This window comes from Dermacentor andersoni, chromosome 3, assembly GCF_023375885.2.
Source record: "Dermacentor andersoni chromosome 3, qqDerAnde1_hic_scaffold, whole genome shotgun sequence".
Classification (NCBI taxonomy): Eukaryota; Metazoa; Arthropoda; class Arachnida; order Ixodida; family Ixodidae; genus Dermacentor; species Dermacentor andersoni.
The window spans coordinates 165,992,421-166,008,541 of record NC_092816.1 but is presented as its reverse complement, the minus strand read 5'-3'; the positions used below and the strand labels follow the sequence as shown (position 1 = coordinate 166,008,541).

Genomic DNA, 16,121 nt, shown 5'->3' with positions numbered 1-16,121 from the left:
GCACGTCACTGACGAGGAAAATCTTGACGTCGCTTCCTATCTCCAGCGCGCCGAAGAAGCTCGACAGCTCGCCCGCTTACGGATCAAGAACCAGCAGCGTACCGACAGCCGACAGTACAACCTGCGACGACGCTTCGTCGAGTACCAGCCCGGCGACCGTGTTCGGGTATGGACCCCGATACGCTGACGAGGACTAAGTGAGAAGCTACTGCGACGCTATTTCGGACCCTACAAGGTCATCCGACGTATTGGCGCGCTGGACTATGAGGTCGTGCCAGACGGCATTTCGCATTCACAGCGGCGCCGCGCACGATCTGAAGTGGTCCACGTGGTGCGCCTTAAACCCTTTTATAGACGCTGACGAACTTCCTTATTTTGTTGTCTTTGCTGCGAGTGCTTTTCCTTATTACTTTCGTTTGTTTGCAGCATCGGGTCGATGCTTTTTAAGAGGGGGGTATTGACACGTGTACTTATATTTATCGGGCGACCACGTTTCGCCGCCTAACAAATCTTGTCGCGCAGCGCGGGACGCACCTGCATGTATCCGAAGTTTCTGGAAAGTTATCGATGCTTCTATCCGCTGTATGTTGTCGCCGAACCTTGTGTTATCTGATTTCATCGCGTGACGCGAATGGTGTAGAACTTTGTGGAAGGCACGCGGGTCCCAACGATTAGTCTGGAACATTCGATGACTGCTGTATAAAAGCTGACGCGCTGGACCCGCTGATCAGATTTTCGACGATCGCCGACTGTGTTCGCCGCTCTCGTTGTGCTTTAAGTGTAGCCTCTTTTGTGGGCACAGGTTCGCCCAATAAAAGCTAGTTTACCCTTTCACAGTATTGCTACTGTGTTCTTTGCCGTCACGACCACGTGACAATATATGATATATAGAAACGCACGGCAAACGAGTCGCAGCTGTATTATCTCTTCGACAAGCACCCAGCATGTCTTGCATAGCCAGTTACGTTGCCGGAGGTCAGGGGCGAAACCATCTAAGGTCAGTGCTACGCGACAACCTATATTCGTGCTATATCCCAGTGGGAATGAATTCCGCTCCAAGTTTCTGAACATGCACTCGTGTGAGACGGGGTCAAGGACTATCGTGACGTCGCATTCTCCAGTCTACCTATCTGTTGAACCGGTGGCAACAATGTCGCGTGTTACAGCGTAGATGTTTTAACGAAGACTCAGTAGGCAGCACATTTTTCTTTTATTTGGCAGTAATCCTCTGGAAACATTCGTAGGGCAATTCGTTGCCTAGTGGCAGCATAGTAGGGATACGCTGCGCTAGGCCACATGAAATAAAATATGCCCCCGGAGAAAATGTGCAATACAGAAACACGGCACCAAAGCGAAGAACATACAATCGGATCCATCGCGATGCAAAGGGTTTCCCTATACATCTGTATGTAGCAAATTACACCTTCCAGAAAAAAATCACCCTTGACTTGCTACATGACAGAGGCGGGACGACTTCAGTAGACACGGATTTCTATTTGTAGGAAGGAAATGAATTGCTGTCCCACGAGAAGTGACTTAAGGGGTTGGTGCTGCTGCAGTGTTTTGATTGTCCGTTTTCATTATGTCGGTGCTGATGTATGTTGTAATACCCCCGTTGATACTTTATTTTTAAAGATTATTATTATTTATACTACGATGTGGACCAGCTTTTATTGTCATGTAGCCTGGAGGAAACAGAATCGCCTCTTCGATGGGTACTGCCGCCTGAAATGAGTTTTCCGCTACGCGCAATCGGCGCCGCAGAGCGCAACAGCAGCATGGAGGACATCAAGAAGATGCCACGCATCCTGGGACTGGAGCACTTCCCGTCGCTAGACCCCGAGGGAGACCCCAAGATCTCCGTGATCGCCGCCAAGCTGGCCAAGAACTTCGGCCTCTTTCCACTCGTCAAGGTCCAGATGAGGGTAGACCCCGACGACTACTCCAAAGTGATCATCTACGTGAGTGTACAAAGCTCGCACCGCGAAAGTTTGTATCCTTGAAACTGGATTGCCACGCAACAGTTGTCGATACTTGTGCGTAGGTTCATCCTTAGCGAAATCTACAGTGGCGTCTGAATAAACGAAACTTTCGAAGAAGAAATGAAATAGTGCCTTATTTGTTTCGATCTTTGAATGGAATAGCCACTATTCGTAAACGCGAGCTTATTTGAAATTTTTCGAATATTTGAAAACGACAACTGCACCGAAATAAACATAAAATAGGAGCAAAAGTACGATAAATTTTCGCCCTCGCTGGAATACCGCGCACACAAAACATGAGAACTTGCGTAGTGGAGCAGGCTACGTAACTTAAGGTAGCCATGCTTTACAGGCTCTACAGCAATTATTTGCACTCTCTGAAGAGCCCTGTGCATGCGAAGAAACTACTTGCTTGCTCTTAATCTTTCATTCTTCCTTTCATTAAACAAAGCTTTATAGTGTACTATACAATGGCAGAAACTTGCGAACTTTTAAGTGTACTGGGTTGTGAACATCGTTTTATATTACTGGTGATAACGGCTGTTCATAATTAGAAGCCAATTCAAAACGTATCCTATATGCGATTGACTTCATTCGCTCCTGGCACTATTCGGTTCGCGTTTGATTTGGTATCAAAATCGCTATTTGCACACCCCTAGAAATCTACACGTGTTCCTCTCAGTACCTGTGATATCTCACGTGTTCGTGGGAATGAAGACATCGCATAGCGTAATTTGGCGCACTTTTTTACTACACCGGAAAGTGGGGACAAATAGCGTCTGCAGAGTCTTGTTCCAAGAGTTGAACGGATGACACCGTCGCAATCGGCACAACTCTGTCAACAGCTGTAAACTTGCATGCGTTGTTTTTCTTCCGAATTTAAGATATTTCGTGCTTTTTCTTGCAAGAAAGCTAAGGAAACATCACTTTACGTTCTTTGCTTTCTTGTTTATGTTTTGTAAGCCTCACAATATTCAATAAAACGCTTGGCCCCTTTGCTTGCATCGGTCATTTGGCCCACCGTGACAGAAGTGAGATATTTTTGATACGTAAATTGGGTTTTGCTGCCTGTCGGTATGCAAGAAGTATGGAAGTATCCGGAAAACAACAATTAAAGTGTTTGATTGAACTTCGGGCACAAGAAAAAGTGCAATCGGGCTGTCGATTTAATAAAAAAATATATATTGGCGGTTAGCGAGGAATTTCCTTTAGATTTGTTAGAATGAAAGCGCTAGTCAATGGAGGACCTTATTGTTTGGTGTAACTAACAATACATTTTGTGGAGAAAAAACATCCGAAAGCGTGATACCACTTGGCGCTTACGCGCCATCGAAGGCACATTGCGATCCTCTTTCCAACTTCAGTTATACAGAAAAATTTTGTCGTAGTTGCTGTCAAATGTAGTAAAAGCTTGTCAAATACGTTGCTTAGTTTTCTTTCTTTTGTACTCTATGGGGCGCGCGAGTTAAGATGCACAAATTTTGTTTTAAGAAAGGAAGTTTACTCAGCTGTTAGTGAAAAGTGGCAGTTGAGATGGAGCAAGGCCTATCCTAGCTGAAGCTTCGTGCTTACTGAAGGTCTATTACGGTTGAGGGTTTCATTGCGGTAGAGCGCTTGCAATGCAATGTTGTTGTTAACGTAATATAATGTTCCGTCCAACTACTTTGCCGACCCGTCTGTATAACTATGGTGACTAAATACTTTGGACGTTTATTAAGCTTTTCGAAACTGTTAGAGAGCTGAACCATGAGTGTGCGGACTTGAAGGTGACCACAAGGGTGCTGAAATAAAACTTGTTTTAGCCACATCAGGTCACTTCGCTCTCCCGTCAAACGGACTTATCACACAACGAGACACACTCAGCTGCTTGAATACCCTCGCAATGCCCACAATATTGAACTACCTGCCTCACGCTATTTGTCACACCATTCCTGTTTTCCTTCTTTCTCTTTTCTCGCAGTTGGACGAACCAGAGACGACGGCGCTGCCCAAGTTCATTCTCTCGACCACAGAATCTTCAAATTGGCTTCGCCAGAGTGTTTGCGACGCCATGCTGTCCGTGTATGGTATCGTGCCAACTAACGACCAGTGGGACACGCTGTGCGACAACATACAGGCGTTCGACATTGAGCTCATAAAGGTACGCGTGTGTGGGAGGAGTACCATGCTCTCGCCTCTTACGTGGCCGAAATTGCGCCTCAGGCCATCAAGAGGAAGCTTTAGCTCGGGTGCTCCTATCTAAATACATGTAAAAGGAGAATTCGTTTTTCTCGGCAACCACTGCACCAAATTCGGCGAGGTTTGTTGGATTTCAAAGAAAAACTTAAAATCTAGTGACTGTTGGTCTTGAATTTTCGGTTTAGGTCATCAACTTTTTATAAAAAATGGGCAAAAATCGAAAATATTCAAAAAACGATACTATCAAGTTAACAACTCTGTAACTCAGCCACGAAAAATGATAATACAATGCTATGAATTGCATCTAATAGTACATTTAAAGCGGACAAAATTCGTATGTTACACGTGAATCTAAAAAATGTAGTAATATGTAAGTACACCTTTTGCAGAACCCTTGTTGCAGAACCCCTGAAACAACGTAACAAATTCACGTAAGATACAAAATGACATATCGAATTCGTCCGATTTTAATGGTCTAATGGATTCTGTTTACAGAACCGCGATGTCTGTTCTTGATGCAGAGCTATGAATTCGTAAGCTTCGTGCTTCTATTTTTTTCAAAATTTGGAATATTGGAAAATTTTTTAAACAGAATTCAGGATTGAAATCGAAATTTCGCAAACAATAGTCACTAGAATTGAACTTTCTCTCTCAAATGCAACAAATTTCATTAATAACGGTCCAGGGGTTATCTCAGGAGAACGTTCTTGCATTTCAGGCGTACTTGAATAAGCCGCGTCGAAGTTCGGCCCAAGCTAAAGCTTCCTCCTAAGGCTGTTTCACGTTCTGTGACTGGAACAACGGCAACATAAACAAAAGAAAACGTGTAAAAAAAAAACAGATCGGGAAGCGTCGCAACGCTATTTCCGGAGAACCTTCTTTTTTTAATGCTTGTGATTCTACTAGGGCGAAAGCCAGGGTTTCTTGCTGCCATAATTTATTCAACACGGCGGATAAATGTTGAAATGTAATGCGAAAATGTATGCGCTATGATACTGATAATCTTTCTTTATAGGAGCAAATAATAATCGTGCTTTGCAAATAAACAGGCTCTTGTGAAATTTTAGCATTATTTGGAGTGCGCAACAGTGCTTACTGTAATTCATTGCTATGAGACATGGCAGCTTTTCACTGCTGTTGAGCTTCCTAGCAATCGGCTCCATTGATGCAGCTGTGTCTGGCAGTTAGATGTATACTAATAAATGTGTGATACAAGGCATGCAATAGTGCATGTCCCGTCGTTGCCGGTTGCATAACTGTGCTAAAGCCTCTTACAGTCACGGTTAATTAAGATGAAGCAAGGACGCGTAGTCCTCAAACCACTGTAAGTTTATTGCTTTCTTCGCAGAAAAAGAAATGATACTCCATCGTTAATAAAGAGATGCAAATATTCAAATGACACTTATGGCGCGCTAACGCTTCGAAATGAATTCAGTGAGGTGTTTATTCTAGGTGGCAGCGTTGCAAATATGCAGTTGTAGAAAATACGCTGCAATGTAGTCTGTGCTTTTGGCATGTGTGAGCCATAATGATAAGTCACGCCTCGCAACTGAGGTAACAAAACCTCTTCGGGGTATGTTTAGTCCACCGGAACAATCACGCAGGAAAAACCGACGCGGACAGGGTGCGAGTAAGTGTTTCCGCGTGCAGCACGACATAGAACCTCCAGGTACGATCCACTCATGTAATGCGCCCTTGACCGAGGTTGATGTTATTTCAGTCGGTTGGTACGCGACATTTATTCAGAATACACACGGCTGTGCGAGGGACACTGCGCCACAACTGCGGCACTTTTTCGTCTTATGATTAGCGCGCATGCAACAATTTAGGAAATTTTGTCGACATCCAAAGGCGATTTAGTCTTGTGGCGGACACCTCAGCAAGTCGCTGCGCATGTAACTAGAAAGGCACGCAAACCAACGTACTATTACGGTCAATGAGTACGCGAAGCTGACGTGAAAGTTCATTTCCTGTGCAACGTAGCGTGTTTAAACGCGAACGAACGAGACAATGAAATCCGAATACGAGATTTCTTTTTTTGCCCAGTTCGGCGTGTTGCTCCTGATGGTACGCACCATATTCGACAATCCGCGACCCGTCACAGGTAGTTGAGCTTTCTCGATTTGTTGAGCATTTCTCAGCCACCAACTACCATCACCAAAAGAAACTGCGAAATAGCTCTCGGCGAAATTCTGACGCATCTTCTAGCTTCCTCTTTTCTAACTTTGTTTGTCTTGGAGTTCAAAAATAAAATCGATCGCTGCGATCGGTGGGAATTGCGAGCAACTTGTTATTGGTAACTCTGACAAATTCCTTTCTGGACTACAGTATTGCGTCTGTACATAAATTTGATGCCATATCACTTGAAGTTTTATAATGTATGGTTTTGTGTCTTTGATTGACATTTACATGCGCCCTCTTAGTACCTTAGATATCTCAGACCAGAAAGCTTTCCGAAATAAGGAATCGTAAAGAAAAAAAACACACAGTTTTGTCGCGGGTCAAGTGTAAATTCCAGAAGACAGAAGCGCAGTCAGTACTGTATTGTGTGACCTGCACCACCGAATAGACGATATGCAAAATTCCTTGATAACTTGTTCCACAGCTAAGATGGCAAAGCGCTTGCTTATATCGTTGTTAAAGGTAACAGACAATAAAAAAAACGTTGACATTGCGTTAAAGAGATGGCGGCAGCGATGATGTCATTAGTCAGCAGGCTGAGGCCTTATTTACATAATACGCTGAGGTCCGTAGAATTTGTTACGTAAGCTTAAATGTGTGCACGAGCGCATTTGCGGATTTTACATTGCCTGTAGTCCAGATTCGGTGATTTGGAAAAAAAGAGAGTATCAGTGCTTTTTCTTTAGAACTCTGTGCAATAGAAACGCAGGCGTTCTGCTGGAATACGGCTTCGTTTGCTGTTGCACTATCGCTTGCAATGACTGGAAATAATTTGATCTTTTTAGGTGCACCATCCTGTTTTCGTTGCTCACACTTTCTTTCACGCTTGCAGAGGCTGAGGTACGCCGAGGGCCACCGCAGTGGCGTGTACTACGACAAAAAAGTTCTGAAGCTTAAAGACCTGGACAACTCGTTTTACGTAAGCGCGCTTATTTTTATTCACAGCATTGCATATGTTTATCGCTCGGGTAACTTTTCCTCGTTTATTCATATGATCAATACATGACAGCACCCTGCCAGGCGCGCAATAGACGTTTTCCTGCACAGTCACAATATATGTTAACAGTCGAGGGGACCTGCAGCGAAAGCCTTTACAACGAAATGTCATGTGTAACTAAATACTACTCCTGTCCCGCTTCTGTTTGAGCTGACTTTTACAACGAAGGGATCTGTATAACGATTGATTTCGGAGGCTCCAAGCACTTCATTATAACGACTTCAAAAAATTAAATTATTGGGTTTTAGATGCCAAAACTATGCTTTGATTATGAAGCACGCCCTAGGGCGCTATAACGTAAAACTATTCCAAACTTTTCTATTCCAATTCTGCTATCAGCCCTCCACAATTGGTCAAAAACTTTTTTCGACCACCCCCACTTCACCTGTCTGTCACGCGACGTTACCAAAACCGCGATACCTCTCCATCTGGTATGATGTGTACACACTGATTATGCATGATTTGACAGAAAAAAGAAAAACAGTTATTTCTGATTCGACCCCCTTTCGCCATTAGCCCTCGGCTATTGGTAAAAAGTTTTCGGGCTGCACCCACTTCACCTGCCTGTCACGCGACGTCACAAAACCGCAAGAACTCACCGCGTCAAAGTGACGTGTACGCGATAAAGATGCATTAATATGCCGAACAAAACTGAATTTTCTTCGGAATAGCCGTAGGCTGCCCCGTTCCGAAAGGAATAGAAGATGGCTGCCGCCGATCGCTCAGACGCTGGCTACTCGCACCTGCCGGAGAGCATGGGTGTATTTGCGTATAGTAAAGCTTTCTGCGTGGCCATGTAACGTTTTCGAGCGCTTTCGGCACGTTTACCCCCATATTCTGCTAACTCTTCTTTGCTGAGGGTCCGTTTTAGCGTCATTCTTGAGCTTCCGTTGCATGCCGCCGCGATTTTCGACCAGCCACCGCAAGCTAAGTAAGGGAAAGCCGACCAATCGTAGACGCCGGCACCACCCTCTTCGTCCGGTTATCGACTTTCAGTGCAGTGGCTCCGCCCCATCGAATCCCTCTCCCCTTAAGCGTTCTTGTCGCCTCTTGTCAGCCAATTAGATACGACAAACCGCTCAGTGTAGGCAATCTTATTCGCTTTTCAAGCAAACAAAAATGACCTCCTATGAACGAGGAAAGCGTTTGATTGGTCTGTTCTGACAACCCTGCGGGTGACCGCCCGGTGTTTGCGTTGGCGGTTACGCAAATTTGACGTCACGAGATTGGAATAGAAATATATTGGAATAGTTTTACGTTATAGGGCCCCTAGTCGTGGACGCCGTAGCATACATGGGTGCTTTTACAGTTCGCCCCCATCGATATGCGGCCGCCGTGATAACGACGTTCAATTGTGCATGGAACGTACGGGTACCTAAACAGCATACCATATGGAGCGCTATAGCGTAAAGCTATTCCAAACTTTTCTATTCCAATTCTGCGATCAGCCCTCCGCGATTAGTCACACACTTTTTTGTACCACCCCCACTTCGCCTGTCTATCACGCGACCTCACGAAAACCGCGATACCTCTCCATCTGATATGACGTGTACACATTGATTATGCATGATTGCAGCGAACAAAAAATAGTTAATTCTGATTCGACGCCTTTTTGGCCGTTAGACATCGACTATTGTTCAAAAGATTTAGGGCTGCACCCACTTGACCTGCCTGTCACGCGACGTCAGAAAACCGCGAGAACTCACCACGTCAACGTGATGTGTACGCGTTAAAAACCCATTAATATGCCGAATAAAAGTGAATTTTTCTCTTAATAGCCGCAGGCTGCCCCGTTCCGAAAGGAATAAAAGATGGGTGCCACCGTACGCTCAGGCACTGGCTAATCGCTCCTGCCGGAGAGTATGGATTTATTTGCGTGTAATACAACTTTTTGCGTGGCCGTGTAACGTTTTTGAGAACTTTCGGCACGTTTACGACCTCTTTCTGCTAACTCTTCGTTGCTGAGGATCCGTTTTAGCGTCATTATTAAGCTTCTGTTGCATGCCGCCGCGATTGTCGGCGAGCCACCGCAAGCTAAGTAAGAGAAAGCGGACGAATCGCAGACGCCGGCAACACCCTCTTCAACCGATTATCGATATTCAGTGCAGTGCCTCGGCCCCATCGAATCCCTCTCCACTAGAGCGTGCTCCTCGCCTCTTGTCAACCACTTCGATAAGACACGCCGCTCAGTGCAGCCAATGTAATTCGTTTTTCAAGCAAACAAATGTGACCTCCTATGAACGAGGGGAGCATTTGATTGGTTTGATCAGACAACCATGCGGGCGACCGCCCAATGCTTGCGTCGGCGGTTACGCAAATTTGACGTCAGGAGATTGGAATAAAAAACATATTGGAATAGTTTTACGTTATACGGCCCATGATTATATTGAATTATAGGTATATGACACAGAGGTCTTTTCATAGGGTGCCTCGCACCCTAAGCACAGGGACGTTTGTGCACTAACACGTGGCCAAACGTTACAAGGAGACATCACACAGCACGTCACCAAAGTGATTTGTGATTTGTTCCTTGAGCCGTCTTTGCTGACTGGGTAGCAGCACGTCACTTTTGTGACGTGCTGCTACCCGGGCTAAAGATTGCTGCTGTTAAAAGATGGCTGGAGGAACAAACCCCATGCCACCTTACATATAGCTCAGATTGCTTGCAGTAGGTTTACCGCGAAGCAAGCGGTCTCACATGCAGAAAAGCGAAAGCACTCCTTGCCGATTTATTTCTTTTGTGGGCTTTTCGTTTTACCTAGACAGATAAAGGAAATGGGAAAGGCAGGGAGGTTAACCAGATGATATTCTGGTTTGCTACCCTGGACTGGAGGAAGGGTAAGGAGAAATGAAAGGCGGAAAGAATAACGGAGAGAAGATGCAAAGAAAAGAAAAAAGAAATGTATGGAAGGTCGTGAACGTTCATTGGTTCTACATAAGTTGTACCTAAGCATATGGCTGAGGAAATGTCTCGCTTCATGAACTAGTTGCAAAATGTTTAATTTTGCATAGCTGTTCTTTCACTGAACAACTAGGACACAGAAACCTAGCAGAACCCATCCTATTGGACTGGCATTTGCATTTGCTTCATCTTGGAAGCGATTTACATTCAGCTTATCGCGTGATCATGTTTAGAGGTCAATACAGAGGTGCAATGGCCACCGCCGAAACGTGTCACGTACGAGTCGTGTACGGCTGCCGGGATCCTCCCTCGCGCATCGCTTTGAAAGCGTTGCGCCATCTAGTGGCGCGGCCGCGAACTACTACTCTTTTTTCGCAGCCTCAGAGATTGCAACGGTTAGGCGTCAGTACGTGCTGACGCTGAGAATAAAGTCCTCCTTCTCCAGCCTATGATCAAGGCTGAGCCGACACAGCTTCGGGCTTCCTGTGCTCTTGGACGCAGATTTGTAAACAAACAGTGCCAAAGTTTTTGTAGTTTTCGTAATTTAAAGGACAGCTATTAAGGACACTATAGAAGCACGATACAAACTCACTGTGGACGAAGTGGGCTAAGAATTTTAATCCCAATAATAAAAATATATGCATGTAGAAACAGGGTGCCCTCGCTTATTTTTTTTTTTTTTACTTTCCGAGCTGCGCCATTATGGCTTTATTATACACTACCGTTACCAGAAGCACTCCGAGCAACCAAGAATGGGTTAATGCCCTGTCGTGAGTCGTGATACTTCGAGGTTGAGGGTTATGGTTGTCGTATATAATTTATTTTTTCCGAATGTTGCCAAGGCACATGCTCTTTACTAAGCGTGTCTCCTCTGGTATTTTCCCCGCAGTGGAACTGGATGACTTTCCTGAAGACTGTGTTCGATGGCACGCCCACAAACGTTGGTCCGCAGACGAAAATTCTCATCGGCAACGTGAAATATATTTCGGGCCTGGCGCGGTTCTTGCAGAAACAGTCGAAGTAAGCCGTAAATATATACTCCTGCCTATATTCTTAAGCAAAGGCTGGTCAGCCGTGTATCATACGTTCTCTAGCAAAACGACAAGAAAGTGGGTTAATCGAGGGGCCCGATTTTTATTAATGATATCATAAGAAGACAACAAGCAAAGAAGCCAATGAAAACACAGGGGAATTTACTTGTACTTAAAAATTGAAATATCGAAATAATGGAATTGAAAGTTAATAGAAAAACAACTTGCCGCAGGTGGAGAACGATCCCACGTCTTCGCATTACGCGTGCGATGCTCTAACCAAATGAGCCACCGCGGTGCCGTTTCCCCATACACCGTGGTAGTTCGGCTGGTTAGAGCATCGCACGCGTAATGCGAAGACGTGGGATCATTCCCCACCTGCGGCAACTTGTTTTTCATCCACTTTCAATTCCATTAGGTTATCATTTCTTTATTTCAGTTAGTAAGTACAAATATTTTCCGCTGTGTTTTCCTTCGTGCATTTGTTTGTTGGCTTCTTATGATATTGCTACGAAACAGTATTTGCGATGACAAAGGGGCGAGATGGGTGAAGACGGCGACGACGACTAGAGGCTAGCGTGGGATGTTACCTCTTGGCCAAGTGCGGCGTATTGCCTTGTAAATATTCTTGTATATAGCTTTTCGTCTGCGTCTTCCTACGTAACATATCTTGCAGAGATGGACGTTCCCTCTACCTCTTCACGGAGCTTCGCAGTGGACGGTACGTCGAGCCTTCCTTCATGACTCCCGGCGACGCAAACTCCACTCCGCCGGCTCCGACACCTGCTGCCACTTCGACGACCTATATCACTCTCCCCGCTCCCCGTCATCCTAGCGTATTCTCGGGCAAAGATGGGTAAGACGTCGAGGACTGGATCAGCCTGTACGAATATGTCAGCCGCAATAACCGGTGGGACCCTACTATCACGCTCGCCGACGTAGTCTTTTACCTCGTTGGCACACCTCGAGTTGTTTGCTTTCGGACGCACGAAGATGAGCTCACCAGTTGGGATTTGCTTAAGCAAAAGCGGTAAGCCTACGGTCGCCTACTTGCCACGCAGAAGGCGCTTTCCGGCCGTGTGCAGACGTCAACGGAGCCCTACGTCACGTACATTCAGGACGTTTTGGCTCTGTGCCGCAATGTTGACGCACACATGACTGAGTCCGACAAGCTCTCCGACATCCTCAAGGGCATTGCCGATGACACCTTCAACTTGCTCGTTTTTAACAACGTGGCGACGGTGGATGCAGTTATAAGAGAGTGCCGCCACCTGGAACTCGCTAAAAGCCAACGTATCGACCAGCAGTTTGCCCGTCTGCCCAACACCCCAGCGACATCTTCCTGTGCCGACGCTTCTCGTCCTAACAACACTGGTGATGTTACCACAATCGTACGGCGTGAGATCGAGGCCGCCTATCCGGCTACCTTCGACTCCAGCCCCTCCAATGCGCCTGCAGTCACGGTTTCCCTGATCCAGGCAGTTGTCCGCCAGGAGTTTGCAAACACGGGTCTTCACACCATCTGCTCTGCCCATCGCCCTCATACCCACCCGGCTTCTTCGATTTCGCCCCGTCCTGCATCTTCTTACCCACCACGTTTCCGCAGCCCGTCTGAATGGCGCACTGCAGACGAGAAGCCCATTTGTTTTCACTGCCATCGAATCGGGCACATTTCTCGGCACTGTCGCTGTCGCTAGAGTTATAGTATAGTATTATAGTATTATAGTATTCTCCACAACGTTCGCTACGCACCTCGAGCGCCTCTCAGCAGTTCTGGACGTCTTTTGGCGAGCCGGTCTGCAACTCAACGCATCGAAGTGCCGATTCGGCCGTCGCCAGATTACCGCCCTTGGACATCTCGTTGACGCGAACGGAGTGCAACCGGACCCAGGCAACATCCATGCTGTTACGCACTTCCCTGTTCCAAAGTGTGTCAAGGATGTGCGCAGCTTCATCGGCGTTTGCTCGTACTTCCGCCGTTTCGTGAAAAATTTCGCGGACCACTGGCCGAGCTTTTTAAAAAGGACGCCCCTTTCCAGTGGGACGATAACGAGGCCTCTGCATTTTTGCTTCTAATCGACCTTCTCACAACGCCTCCCGTTCTGGCCCATTTCGATCCTTCTGCGCCTACCGAAGTCCGTACTGATGCCGGTGGTCACGGAATTGGAGCAGTACGGGCACAACGCCAGTGCGGCCACGACAGTGTTATCGCTTACGCCAGCAGGCTCCTCTCACCCGCGGAGTGCAACTATGCCATCACTATGCGTGAGTGTATGGCTCTAGTTTGGGCGGTTGCGAAGCTCCGCCCATACTTATATGGCCGACCCTTTTCCGTTGTCACAGACCATCCCTCGCTTTGCCGCTTATGCTCACTCAAATATGCTACAGGAAGACTTAGTCGCTGGTTCTTACGCCTCCAAGAAATTTCGTATTCTGTCACCTACAACTCTGACCGACTACACAAGGACGCCGACTGCCTGTCTCGCTACCCGGTAGCCGAGCCTGACGACGCCGACAGTAGTACCACCAACGGCATTTTCTCTGTGTCTGCCTTCGCTAACATCACCGATGGGCAGTACCGATACCTATCGCTGCGAGTACTCATCGAGCGTCGGCGCTCTACACTTACCGGCGCATCCGTTCGCCGATATGTCCTCCAGGGCGACATTCTGTAACGAAGGAACTTCCTCCCTGACAGCCTTGATCTTCGTCTTGACGTGCCAAAATATCTACGACAGACTGTGCTCTTTGAGATGCTTCACGCACCCACTGCAGGACATCTTGGGGTAACCCGCACGCACGACCGCGTCCGCCGCCGCCGCTTCTATTGGCCTGGTCTCGCTCGCTCAGGTGCTCACACCTCAGGTGCTACCTGTCGGTCATCTCCAGCCGATCACCGTCCCGTGGGACCGTTCTCTCGTGTTGGATTAGACCTCCTCGGTCCCTTTCCAACGTCATCCTCTGGGATCAAATGGGTAGCCGTCGCAACTGATTACGCCACCCGATACGCTATCACGCGGGCTCTCCCTACCAGTTGCGCCACTGACGTCGCGGACTTTCTCTTGCGTGACATTGTCTTACTTCATGGCGCACCGCTACAGCTGCTTACTGACCGTGATCATAACTTCCTCTCGAATTTTATCGCCTACATTGTGCCTTCCTGCTCCATTCACATTCAACACAAGCTGACTACCTCAGACCATCCTCAAACCAATGGCCTGACAGAGCGGTTAAACCGTACTCTTACCGATATGCTGCTCAAGTACTTTTCCAAGGACCACCACGACTGGGACATTGCCTTTCCTTACGTCACATTTGCGTCGAATTCTTCCCGGCACGACACCGCCGGATTTTCTCCATTTTATCTATTCTACGGTCGCGAACCGACCTTGCCCCTTGACACGGCACTTCCTCCTGCTGCGTTCTCAACAAGCGAGTATGCGTGCGACGCCATCGCCCTCGCGGACCATGCACGCCAGCTTGCGCGTACTCGACTGACGGCCTCGCAAACCACTCAGCAGCGTCAGTACAACGCCCGCCACCGTGGCGTACAGTTTTCGCCTGGTCCGCTCGTGCTCCTGTGGTCGCCCTCTCGTCCCGTCGGACTTTCAGAGAAGCTCCTTTCGCGATATACAGGGCCCTACCGCGTGCTCCCCCAGGTGACGCCTGTGACGTACGAAATTGCTCCTGTGTGTTCAACCTCGTCCTCTACTCTGGCATCTGGTGATGTTTTACACGGCGTAGGCTCAAGGCCTACTACACTGTTTCCGAGTCCGGCGTTTAGTCGCTCCGGGATGGCGCTTTTGCCGCCGAGAGTAGTGCTACGGAATAGTATTTGCGATGACAAAGAGGCGAGCAGGGTGAAGACGACGATGACGATTAGAGGCTAGCGCGGGCTGTTGCCTCTTGGCCAAGTGTGGCGTATTGCCTTGTAAATATACTTGTATATAGCTTTTCGTCGGCGTCTTCCTACGTAACAATATGTTCTGCAAGGAAAGTATTTCTGCTCAGCTGTGTAATCATGCACGTGTATTGCTACAATATGCGGCATAGTGAAAGAATACATGTTATTAAAACAAAAATATGCGCCTTCATTTATTAGGAGAATCCTTTTGTATACACATAATAATATACTGGCGAAATAACTGGTGCAAATGCCTGATATTACGAAACGCCTCTGAATCGTGCTTTAGTGTGTACCATCTATGATACCATAGTAGTGTGAGATGGAACTGCCTAGGAGACTTACCAACTGCGCCTTACGATCTTCGCATTTCTTGCTGTTATGGCGTGATGCTTATTTTATTATTTTTTCTCGCATTTAAGCAGTAGGCTGGCAAACAGTAGTTTGATTCGGGAGCCTGTACCAATTCATTTGTTTGCGACTTTGGTTGCCACAGAGAGAATGTGATGTTTGTTTCGTTTATTGTTGTCTGTAACTGGAAACTGCATCCATACTAACTCGCCCAGAAGTGAAAGCCAGTGGGATTAGCTAGGATCTACCAAATAATTGTACCTAGAATTCTAGTTATGAAAGCAGAATTTTGCCCCAATCCCGAAATCGGACATCATCATCTCAGTCCACATGGATAAATGTTGATGTTTAACTTTGACCTCTGATGTTGCTATTACAGCCCTTCTATGGATAACCTACAAAGCTTTAAGTATTGAACGTTAGCTTTACGTTGCATTGCCGATTAGTCTACATGCTTTATATTAGTATTTCACCTGCTTCAGTATATCGAAGTGTTGTATAGTAACAAAAACTCGTTTGGCGTTCATAGTAGAAGTACTCTGGGAGTTGCACCTGTGATGTTTATTGTACGAAGGCTTGTTTTACGTCATTGCAT

The 16,121-nt window shown here is 46.8% G+C and overlaps 1 protein-coding gene across 1 annotated transcript in view; it reads left to right on the top strand.

Moving 5' to 3' along the window:
- LOC126524507 (neprilysin-1-like) overlaps nt 1-16,121 on the top strand; it is an 80,230-nt gene that overhangs the window by 35,501 nt on the left and 28,608 nt on the right. The window contains exons 7-10 of the mRNA XM_050172808.3: nt 1,765-1,961; nt 3,943-4,122; nt 7,174-7,260; nt 11,130-11,260. Of these exons, the coding sequence (XP_050028765.1) occupies nt 1,765-1,961; nt 3,943-4,122; nt 7,174-7,260; nt 11,130-11,260 (595 nt within the window). The remainder of the gene's footprint in view (nt 1-1,764; nt 1,962-3,942; nt 4,123-7,173; nt 7,261-11,129; nt 11,261-16,121) is intronic.